The sequence below is a fragment of the Carassius gibelio genome, chromosome B6 (genome assembly GCF_023724105.1).
Source record: "Carassius gibelio isolate Cgi1373 ecotype wild population from Czech Republic chromosome B6, carGib1.2-hapl.c, whole genome shotgun sequence".
NCBI lineage: Eukaryota > Metazoa > Chordata > Actinopteri > Cypriniformes > Cyprinidae > Carassius > Carassius gibelio.
Genome location: NC_068401.1, coordinates 6,695,172 through 6,707,193, shown reverse-complemented (window position 1 = coordinate 6,707,193; position 12,022 = coordinate 6,695,172). Strand labels below are relative to the sequence as shown.

Genomic DNA, 12,022 nt, shown 5'->3' with positions numbered 1-12,022 from the left:
ATCCACTTTCAACACCTTAGCAACACGTACTGCAGCAAAGCATTGTGGTGGAGTATTGCATGAGAAAGAAATATCCAGTAGCACTATAACATTCAAAACACAGCAGGATGTCATGAATGTCAGTAATATGTGCTAGACATTCTCCCAGTCTCTTTGGCCCCATCTTTTTGAATTTATCTTTCATCCCGAACATTTTTTGCCCGTTTATTCTAGTCTGAGTCAGCAAGAGGCTCAAACTCTCGCAATGGGAGGTGATTTAGCCTCCAGTCCAGCTGAAGGCTATTTACCACATCGGTATAGACACTCCTCCAAGGCTTTAACTTTGTGTGGCTCACTGATTGTAGCGTAAAATAGTTTTTTAGAAATAAAATACAAATCACGTTGAATTTGCTGCATATATTTTCATGAATCTACAGTCTATATTAGCATAAGTGTAATGCTTTTCTCTGTTTTCTCTTCTTTTTTTCAGATTTGGAAAACTTCAAAACCCACAAGCGGAGTTCTGTGTCTGTCCGGGAAGGACAAGGAGTTGTGCTTCTCTGCGGGCCGCCCCCTCACTCTGGAGGTCAGTACTACTTGTAGCTCGTTCATATTTCATTTACACCTCATTTTTCCAGAGGAGAGGTCTTCCAGCAGTCTCTCAGCACTCGGTTGTCCAATCTGCGGATCATATAATCCCATCAGCATCTCTCAATTCTCTGACAGCATGTGTAGGCAAGCCCAGTCACCCTCCGGAGACTGAGCTGTTTGTGTGTAAACCCACTTCCACCCTCACCTGCCTCCCTGTAGCGTCAAGCAGCATCCTTCCCTATACCAGGTGGGTCAGAAAGCCATAAATCTTGATCGCTCTCTTCCTGAGTTACACAAAGACCCTGTAGCATCTAACATTTCATCCATGCTGGGCAGCTCCTCCCCTGTATTTCTCTGCGGAATCTCCCGACTCTACCTCCACCGTGAAATGTTCATTAACTCTGCCATCACTTTGATGGCCTCTATCAATTAATCCAGCTGTGTGTGATTTAACTGCTTATTAATGGCGCCAACAGTGTTGCTTGTTAGAAGAAGTGCTTTGTTAGCGTTTATTGCACAATAGGTGCTTTTTCACAGTGGCCTTTTTGAAGGGCGCCATGGATCCAAAGCATTCGTACTTTTGTTATGTGAGCTAATTAACGTTGTGAAGTGGGGGTTTCCAAAAAAAAAAGAAAGAAATGATTGAACAGCATCCAAAAATACATTTATATCATCTTTAAATATGCCCCATATGTTTACAGTATATGTAATTTCCCTCATACTTCTTAAATATGCTCTATATGTAGTAATTGGCTAATTATTTAAGTTTTGTTGCTAATTCAATTTAAAAATAAGTGAGACCATCTTTAAATTCTGCATAGAGGAGCTGCATGATAAGATTGATTTTAAACAATGGCACGGCACACAGGTATTACACAAACTAGAAAAAGAAAAGACTCTGATATCAAAGTGATTAGCATCAAGCTCTACAGGGTGGGTAGAGCTAACAATTTGAAGATTATATGTTAGTAAAGCCTGCATTGAGATGTTTTAGGATGAAATCAATTAATAAAAAAATCAGTAAATCAAATCAAATTGGGTGTCCAGAACTAACTGTTAGAATCTGTGCTGAAATGCAGCAGATGAGTGGGCTGTGTCACATTCAACGGGGTCTGCTTTCCAAATTTGGCAGCTACAGGAAGTGGCAAAGCAACAAAGAGATCAGATTAGACAAAGACTCTTCCAGCTAGTTACAAATGGTATAATTCATATTTTTTTCCTGACAAGCCATTTATTTAGATAATTATGGTATGTGTTAATGGTGATGTTAGTTGGGATTTTATTCACAGATGTTGATTGTTTCTTTGTCTAAGAGTTAGAAGTATGTCATTAAGTCATTCGCTAGAAAAATGTGCAGTTGTCTTGTTGAAGAAATTGAATTGAGTCATGTTTAGCCGTTTTAAAGCGTTTCCTTGTAGTAAAATGGTTGAAGTTACTTCTCGGTTATGGATGTATCCCTCAGAGACGTCATGTCGGTAATGACCGACAAATTGGGATCTCGCCAATTCATCGGTCATTGTGTAACCGTAATATTAGTATTCCCCATTCATAGAGGCTGGTTAAAAAACAACAACAGCAACAAAAAAAACTCTTAACAGTATCTGTTTTCTGCAGATACCGTATTTATTTATTTTTATTGTTTGGTCTTTGATATCCGTTCACAAATTCTCTGAAGTTTAAGAACTTCTTGTCTTTGTTGGATATGGCAAGTGTTTTCCTGACTGTGTGGCTGCTAATTGGTTTGCCAAAGCTTCCTTGCAGCTTTCCTCATAAATTAGGCGAAAATTCATTTTGGTGTTGGAGCGTGATTTATCTTTGACTCGTGGAAGGAGGAAACATAGAGTACAGGAGTACGAGACTGTCTGAAAAGGAACTGTTATTCACTGCAAGTATAACGTGTCTGGATTTAAACAGAAGGAAGCCTTTGTATGTTAACTTTTATCATGTCCTTGTCTCTGTGGCACCGTGGAAGGAAAAACTCTGTGAAAGGAAGCAAGACTTCCTCTGTTAACTTTACAAAGAAAGAAATAATAACTGTAAGAGTTTGGCTGAATATTTCATGAGTATTTTGGAGGCTAGAGGTGGTAAAAAATACCAAGGTACTAAGTTGGTACTAAAATATTAATAAATGTAACAATACCTGTCTTCCTGCATTATTAGTAGTAACAAGTAATAATTACATTTGGTGCCTTCACTTTGTCTGACTAACATTTGAACACTTTGAAAAACCATGTATCTGCTCAAGTTTATCTGATTTCTTGTTTCATAAAAAAAAAATGTCTGTACCGTTTACAAATATGTTAAATAATGTAAATTCTTAATGTAAATTCTTATTTGGCAAATGCTTGAAGGCTGCATTCTGTTCTTTTAATTTAATTAATTAATAATATTTATTTATGTACATTGCCTTTCAAGTTCAGGATAAGTAGTATCTTTTATTTAATTAAAATAATAATTTCTGCAAGGATGCATCAAAAGTGACAGTAAAGACATTAATAATGCTTAAAAAGATTTGCTATTACAGATAAATACTCTTAATTTGAACTTTCTGTTCAAATAACTTTTTAGCATGGTTTGCACAAAGATATGATGCTTACATGAATGTTTCCAACATTGATGATAATAAGAAATGTTTCTTGAGCAGCAAATCAACATTAGAATGATTTCTGAAGGATGATGTGGCACTAAACTTTGGAGTAATGGCTGCATAATATATTAAAATAGAAACCTGTTATTTTAATAATATTTTGGATTATGAATTAAACATTTAAAACTAATAATACTATAATAGTACTTAGTTCATATAAATTGTTGTAATGGATATAAATCATTATTTAAATATGAATAAGCGTGTATTCAGTATCCTGGTATTGAAAATTGAAGTTTTGACAGCCCTATTAGAGACTATAAAAGTGCTGTACAGCTGGACTGATTCAGTGCTCACACAAATCAAAGCTGTAATAGGTACAGAAACGCTCATAAAAAAAGCGTTTAGTCATAAATAATTAATGCTGTTAGTATTTCGACATCGATACAATTCAAAGACGTGTGTCTCCAGTTCTTGTCTGCTTTGGAAAAAGTGACTTCCTGTTACAGCTGATGATGACGTTGATCATTTATGCCATCCATCTTTTTCTCCCCCAAGCATCCTCCGCAGTCAAACTTGGCATAGTCAGTGGGTGGCGCAGTAACGAATGAATATCGCAGCATAGTACTATTCATTACCTTCTGCACTCAGGGCCTGAATGACTGGCTACAGCTTTGAGGACTCATATGCTGCAGAGAACCTCTCGTCAGGAGCAGGGTCCTGCCTGCCAGAGCAACTGTCATGGGAAGCATAAGGCAGAGAAGACAGCTGGCCCCCTGTTTCCTTATGCCGCGCGGGGATGCGCTCTCACATGCTGATTGAGCTGTATATGATCCACTGGCAAGGGAGAAGGCGAGAAGAGAGGATTGGGGTGTGATTGGAGGAGAAACTATGAGCTGGCTCTTACGCTACTCCAATACAAACGCCTTAAGATGTTTGGCCACGTGCAACAGTGTGAGCATGCATTAGCGTGCCAAACCTCCCAAGTGTGTATACATGTGTAAGCTTGTGACTCAGACTATGAAATGGAAGCAGATGATCTCTTGCACATTATCTGTTTTTTTGCTTGGTTAAGTCTAAGGATCTCTCATGAGGTTGAGAGCTAATTGTTTGGTAGATCATAGTCAAAGTGCATAAGTTGTGTTTAGGTTGCTTGATAGCAATAGGTTGAAGGGCACATGAACTGGCTTGGCCTGTCTTGGAGAGCTGTTAAATATGGGTTTAAACAATAATTGCATTTTCTCTTCACTTTTATCCAAAGCATCTTATAAATGAGGACAATGGAAGCAGTCAAAATCAACATAACAGCAATGATATACAAGTCCTATAAAAAGTCTCAGTAAGCTTAATGCAGTACACGTAGCAAGGGCTTTTAAATAATATAATAAATAAAAAGAAAATGGATAGAATAAGAAAATGTTAAATGTTGCATGCATTGCTAAAAATTAAGATCTTCCTCAGTATTTTATTCATCTTGTCCAATATAAAGTATTGCTTTCTAAACCAAAAATAAACACAAAGTTTTGTTCAATAAGAAAATAATTATATAAATAATAGCAATTATTCTGTTTAAAATTATTTACAATTATTACTGTATATATGTGTTATGTATGTGTGTGTGTGTGTGTGTGTGTGTTTCTATATATGTATGTACGTACTTATATATACATACACACCATCTTATTATTTTTTTGTTAGCAGTTGTAAATTACAGTGACAAAATACACTCTTTTATGAACTTTTAAAAATGCCACGAAGCTCTTTTTATTGTTGATTACGCTCAAGGAGAACTCATAAGATTCTATACGTGTATGATCGGTGAATAAATGAGATGCAATCTGGCACCATGCATTATGGGGCTTATTAAGTCATCATTCACAGGGTATTTCATCATACCCCCTCTACTTAACATCTGGACATGCTGTGAATATATTAATTAAAGTCTGATACAACGCTATTCAGAGTGTTCAAAATCAGCCTATGCTATATGAGAAGCAAATGGCTTGGTAACTGTATGTGTTTCAGTTATGCAAATCAGAATTGACAAATAGCATGTCACTGCCTTTTCCCCAGCAAATTAGGCTAACATTTATGTATAAACTTTAGTGATAAGTCCTCTATTTAATGTTTTCCCACTAATAATTATACTAACAATTTGAGTGAAAAGTTAAGTTGACTGTATTTTCAATTGTATTTAAAACTCAATAATTTGGTACATCCTCTTTTGACTACATTAATTCCACATGTTTGTATTAAAGTGTTCTCCAGCATTTGAATCCAAAGCTGTCAAAGTTTCCCTGACAGTTGCTCTGGAAACTTTATATTTCAGGTACTGTGTGTGGTCACCAAAACTTTGACTTGTCATAGCTTTTAAAAAAACTATTTTCTTACATTGTCATGTTGCTGTTTGGTTGCTATCGTGTTCTGGATGGTAGGTAGGTGCTTGCTTACTGTCCCATGTCAAAAGAGCCCACCTTCAATGTCTACAAGAGTTTTGCAATATTTTGCCAAGTAAAAAATATTTTAGGTGTGATTACTAGTTGTGATGAGTGGGGCGGGGCCGAGAGCCGTGGGAATGGGTCAAGGCCGGTGGAGTAATTGGAAGTGAGCGACACCTGCACCACTCACCGGTCTCGAGTCCCATGGAGGAGCTCCGGAAGGATAAAAAGAGGAGCTACGACAGTGAAGGACGAGAGAGGACCAGGCCTGAGTTTTATTTTGTGTTTTGGTTTTGTTTTATGCGCGGTAGTCATCCGCGAGGGGCTGTTGCACTGTGTTTTGTTTATTTTATTATTACAGTTTTTGTTTAAATGTTCAGCGGTTCCTGCCTCCTTCTTCCCATCTTTACGAACAGCATTACACTAGTATTATACAATTTATCCTGCTTATAGTCAAGTCATGTCACCTTTATTTATATACAGTAGAACTTTTAACAATACAGATTGTCAAAGCAGCTTTAGAGTATTAAATAGGAAAATAGTGTATCAGTAATGCAAAATTACAATAGTACACACTCAATTTTCAGTTAAAGGCAGTTCATCAATAGCCGTGTTTCCACTGTCGAGCTTAAAGCAGGCGTGCTAGTGCGTGCCAGGGCCAGTCGCATTTCCTCTGTCACTTCCGGGGCTTGATCGTGCCTCATCTGGGCTTCCTTGGGACCAACGACCAGGTTTTTTTGGCCCAACGAAAACCTTGGGCCAAAGCGGGCCAGCTGGGGCTAGAGGAGGGGTTATGAACAAAGAGGAGTTTCCCCGCGTCTGGAGAGCGTCAGCACCGTGGATCATTTCAGAAAGATAACAGCTTTAACACCAGTATTAAAAAGTTTTTATAATAAGTTGAGATTATAATCACTAAACAGGCAGAAATATAAGCGATGCAAAAGACCATGCACAACGTTATTAACGTTACCATAGTAAACATAGTAAATGTGACCATTTGAAGAAATCAGACGTCAGCTTCTTATTCTCTATCACAATCGTGTATACATTAAACACATTTTATCTGGTATAGTAAAACTTCGATGCTTTTGAATTTAAATATTTAACAAAGCATGCAAACAAAAGGAAGCTGTTATCATGTTCTTTTTTTGATCGCGCATGTTCCAGTGATTTATTTCTTATTGGTTTTCTAATAACTTCTCTTTGTTGGTGAAATGATGGGGTTGCATGATGTTGTTCCTGAGAGGCGTGTAAAGGGCGTGTTTTAGTGACCCGCAGCGGAGCTTCAGGCCTGACTGTGGAAACGGTGTGCTATTCTGGCCTCAGTGCTACTGGCCCGAGGCTATTAGCCCCGCCTGGCCCGTTTTAAGCCCTGGCTCGCACTGGCCCGACAGTGGAAATGCGGCTATTGAATTCAGTGATGTCATCATCCAGCTCAGTTCAGTTTAAATAGTTTCTGTGCAATCAAGTCTATGAAATCGCTGGAAAATAAGTGTCCCCAACTAAGCAAGCCAGAGACGACAGCGGCAAGGAACCAAAACTCCATTGGTGAGAGACTTATTTTAGTTTCTGATATAGTATGTTAAGTATTTACTTCATTTGTTTAAATGATAGCAAATAAAAGCCTGCATGAAGCTTTAGTGGCATGTCATAAAGGCTTAAAATGTTTCAACAGCTTTAAGCCGCCCCCCGTCTCTCCTTGCTGTCTAGGTGTCAGCAAACAGTGTGTCCCTCTCCATTGGACACCAGTCACACATTATGACGTCCCCAAGGCTTCCTGCTGACAAACACCCGCCCCACACACACACACTTCCTCACCCGTACACAATCCTGTGGGAATAAACTCAGCCCTGCAGGAATACACTGCCACTCATTCCCAACAACAAAACAACTGATTATGTGCTAGGCTCCTAGGATTCAGGAGCTGTGTTTAGCGCCGTCTGCCTTGCATTATGTCTGTAAATCAAATCTCTTAAAGCAGTCACCAAACAACATTGTATTTAAACCGTTTACATCTATTGCATTGGACCCTGATTGTGGAATATTGACTAGTTCAACAGCTTATTAATAAAAACAAGATTTTTGCAGGTTGCAGTTGGTAGGTAGAATGTTCTTGATAGACACTATTCTCTTGTTAGTTGGGTGCTTACTGAATTTTATTATTATTATTATTATTATTATTATTATTATTATTATTATTATTTTAGAATTAAATATACAATTATGTTTTTCCCTCCTTCAACACTTTTTACAGCATTGTTAGGTTTATTTTAATTTAATTTGTTTTACATTTAAAATTAATTTTATTTTTAGCATTTTATTATTGTTTTAATAATTGAAAATCTAATGATGTTTTTTCCCTACTTGCTTACTGCAATTATTTAGCTTTATTTAGCTGATTTAGATTTTGTTCCTTTTTATTTTATTTTTGAGAATTTTTTTTTAATCATTTTATTTATTTTTATAATTAAAGTGGTACTTTGAAGCAATGTAATTATTTGACTTTCTGATTCAAGATGATGCAGTTTTCCTGAACTCATGGTTTTCTTGTGAAACACCACCTGTCGCAAAGCATGAAGACATATTGCGAGTTTGTACATGTTATTTTCATTTTGGTGGTTTAATGTGAGAATTTTATTTTATTTTATTTTATTTTTTTTTTACAGATTTTTACACATATATACACACAATTCACCGTTAGGTGTTTTCTCACACAAGCAGTATGTGTTACAGTATTTTCATTTTGGTGGTTTAATATGAGGATTATTTAATATATTCGCTATCACACGCTGGATAGAGTGAAAAAAACACCCTGCATAACCCTGATTATATTTATTTATTTATGTATGTATTTTTGTCACTGTTAGACGACGCATGAGATGTCCCAGATGTTTTCAGTAGAAGCCAGTTTGTTTATTTTTGAACTCAATTTAAACCATGCAACTGGTGACTGTTAATTTAGTTCTTTTTCTAAGCCTAAATATGAGCAATAGTATAGTGCTATGCTTCCTTTGCATGATATCTTGTGTGTGAGACACAAGTTAGCAGTCAAGCCAAGGACAATGTATTTGTGTTAATGGAGAGATGATAATAATAATAATAGACCAGCTCTTGGCTTCTGGCTATTTTAGATTCACCGCAAAAACTCAACAAGGTGTCATCTCTTTGTCTTTTGTCCTCCATTCCTTGTTTTATCATCCAATGCCCTTGCATGTCCATAAAGCACGGAGTACCTGAGAAACTTAGAGGTTGCATCTCATCGGAGCTGTCAGGTCTCTTTTCTCTTCTGTGTATTCCTCATTGCCGGATTTGGCATTATGGGTATGAGTAAATGTTTGTGTGCATGGTTGACTGCAGAAGTGCCCCGGAATGTGCAACGTAGACCCAAATTGAGCCTTCTGTGCTGCCGAAGTCAGGTCGGATCAGTCATGCACAAGCATTTGAACGGCTGCTACCTCCACCTCAGCCTCCGAGCCTCTCTGAATTCAGACGCCGTCCAAGTCATTCAGCCTTATTCTCCGTGTTACTCAATAACTATATTTAGTGTGGGAATCTAATGCAGCTGACCTCCATTTGCTAATGGAGATCGGTCCTTTCAGGTGTAGCGAACGCTGAAATCACTTCTTTTCTGCTCTGCCGCTAACAATGGGCATGATGGCATCTGCCCCGGAGTCGTGCAGCAGTGAGAGCACAGAGCATGTGCACTCTGTCTGGTCCTGTTAGGAGAAAAGAAGATGTGATATTCTGGAGGCCTTAAGCAAAGAGCTTCTCAGAATGCTGCTGTTTTCTGATTTATCTCACTCTTTCAAGTTCTGTCTTCTCGGTTCTTACAGTGACTGTCAACAAACGACCGGACGGTAAACGTTGCACTCGGTGACAGTCCATACAGTGGATAGTTTCTCTCTAAGGAGGACATAAATGCAGTGGCAACTCGTGGGATTTAAAATAGAGATTGTACACTAATTGTATTGGTCTGGCGATCCCTGCCGATTATTATTATTATTTGCTTAACCACTTTAAAATGGCTTTTTGGTTGCTTGTAGTCAGAAAACTTAGAGAAAATGACACACATACAGCAAGATAATATCACTTCACTTACCTGGCAGTGAAATTATACTGATATGTCTAGGAACTATACTCTCATTCCAGTAAAATAATCAAGGAACTTTGCTGCCATACCACAGGTGCAGCAGGCGCAATGATATTACGCAGTGCCTGAAAATAGGCTACTATTGGAAGTTGGCTGTGGACTATTTTCAGGTGTTGCGTAATATCATTACGCCTGCTGCACCCATGGTACGGCAGCAAAGTTTGCAACTTTTAATTTTCCGTCAGTCTTTTAACATGATGTAACTACAGAAGAGTCAAGTTTTAAATAGGACAAATATCTAAACTCTTTGGTCATTTTTGAGCGAAATGCTAATGGTCTAATCAGATTCAATTATCTATGCTAAGCTACAGCTAAAGTGCTACCGCCAGACTCGGAGATCGGCTGAATGTATTCGAAAATGGTAAAACTCAACTGAGTTGTAAAGTGAGCCTATTTTCAAAAATAGTGGAGTGTTCCTTTAACATCTGAATATATATATATTACTGTTTTACTATATTTTTGATCAAATAATAATCATATTTGCAAACATTTGACTGGTAGTATACTGTATGTATATTTAAACTTGATTGTAATTCTGCTAGTAATTATCATTTTTATAGGCAAGATGGTGATTGATATATTTTTTGAAGTTTATTGCAGCTATTGGTGCTTAAATGTATAGTTCATCCAAAAATGAAAACCGAACAGTTGACAGAAGGTATTGACTTCCATAGTTTGAGGGGTGGGGGGATACTATGGAATCGTCAACTGTTTGGTTACCAGCATTCTTCAAAACATCCTCTTGTGTTTAACAGAAGAAACTAATTTATTCAGGTTTGGACCAATTTGAGGGTGAATAAATGACAGAATTTTCATTTTTGGGTGAACTATCCCTTTAAAAAAGTCCTCGTTTACAAACTGGAACCAACCTTTATTGTTTGGTAAATGGTAAATGGACTGCATTTATATAGCGCTTTCAACAGACCACATGGCCATCCAAAGCGCTTTACAAGTTGCCTCACATTCACCCATTCACACACTCATTCATACACCGACGGCGGTGTCAGCCATGCAAGGCGCCATCCAGCTCGTCGGGAGCAGCTGGGGTTAGGTGTCTTGCTCAAGGACACCTCGGCACTTGGTCAGGTGGAGCCGGGGATCGAACCACCAACCTTTCGGTTTGTAGACAACCTACATGAACCACTGAGCCACTGCCGCCCCATAAAAAAGTTTGATCACTGTTGTTTTTATGATTTATTCATTTACTTAATAATTAATCAATTACCTTTTGTATATATTTGCAACGCGGTAAGCTTGTGTAATCCCGGACACAATGATTAAATATGCATAATGTTGTCACAACAAGTCTCACATGTATTATTAACAGGCGATGATCAGGCAGCTGTGATGCTATTAAAATTCATCAAGAGCATTTGCATCGATAATGCACGATTAAGAGGCAGATATGTGCATCTTTTCATAAAGCTTTATTTCCTGCTTGCGGCATGACAGAGCGTAAAAATAATGAATGGGTCTCTTTGATTGGAACTGAGACTGGAGTTTGTGGTGATAGATGGTTTATTTTGTCTGCAGATATGTCTTTCTCTCTGTTTCTTCACTAGTGTAATAATGTTTTCTTATGAAATGAAATATGATGGTGAGTTTTATTTTAAATGCTTCCTACACCAGTAGTTTTCCACAGGATTCCATGGCTGATGCAAACTGGAAAGAGAGGGATTGTTGTCAGACAGACTATGACCTAGCCTAAAGTCTAAAACATCTATTTTCTAATTGCAGTTCCAGTGCTGTCACACATCAGTAGTGCTTGCGTAAGCACATTAGATCATTTGACTTTGAGCCAGAGTATACTGTCCATTATCATGTCCAGTTAATGGCATGCAAATGTACAAAAGCATTAATAAGAATGTTTTCTCATCTGTCCTGACCCCATCTTCCATTGTTCAAACAATCGGGTAATATCACATTTAATATATATCATATTTAATATTACTGTATATATATATATATATATATGCATAAGCTGTAAAAATAAATAAATAAGTAAAAATATTTGTGCAGTAGTTGTTAACCCCACCATGAAAAATCTGCAGTTTTGTACAACAGACCTGCCCTTAGAAAGCAAAAATTTGTTTCCTTCATCTTCCTTAATACTCCCCACATGTCCGTACAATTTGCACAAATCTTATACATCTATTTTTTCCCTTTTCATTTTATGTTGACTTCTCTGCTGACTTTCTGCAACCCCAGCATTCTTGGTATAATGCAAACTGAGTTTTGTCAGCATCTGACAGTCCCCTCTGGGGACCCTTCAAAGTG

At 37.6% G+C, this 12,022-nt stretch overlaps 1 protein-coding gene across 2 annotated transcripts in view; it reads left to right on the top strand.

The window, feature by feature from the left end:
• The window catches only part of cntn4 (contactin 4), a 121,733-nt gene that overhangs the window by 52,160 nt on the left and 57,551 nt on the right, over positions 1-12,022 (top strand). For both annotated transcript variants that reach the window (XM_052559638.1, XM_052559637.1), the window contains exon 5: positions 470-565. In XM_052559638.1, the coding sequence (XP_052415598.1) occupies positions 470-565 (96 nt within the window). The remainder of the gene's footprint in view (positions 1-469; positions 566-12,022) is intronic.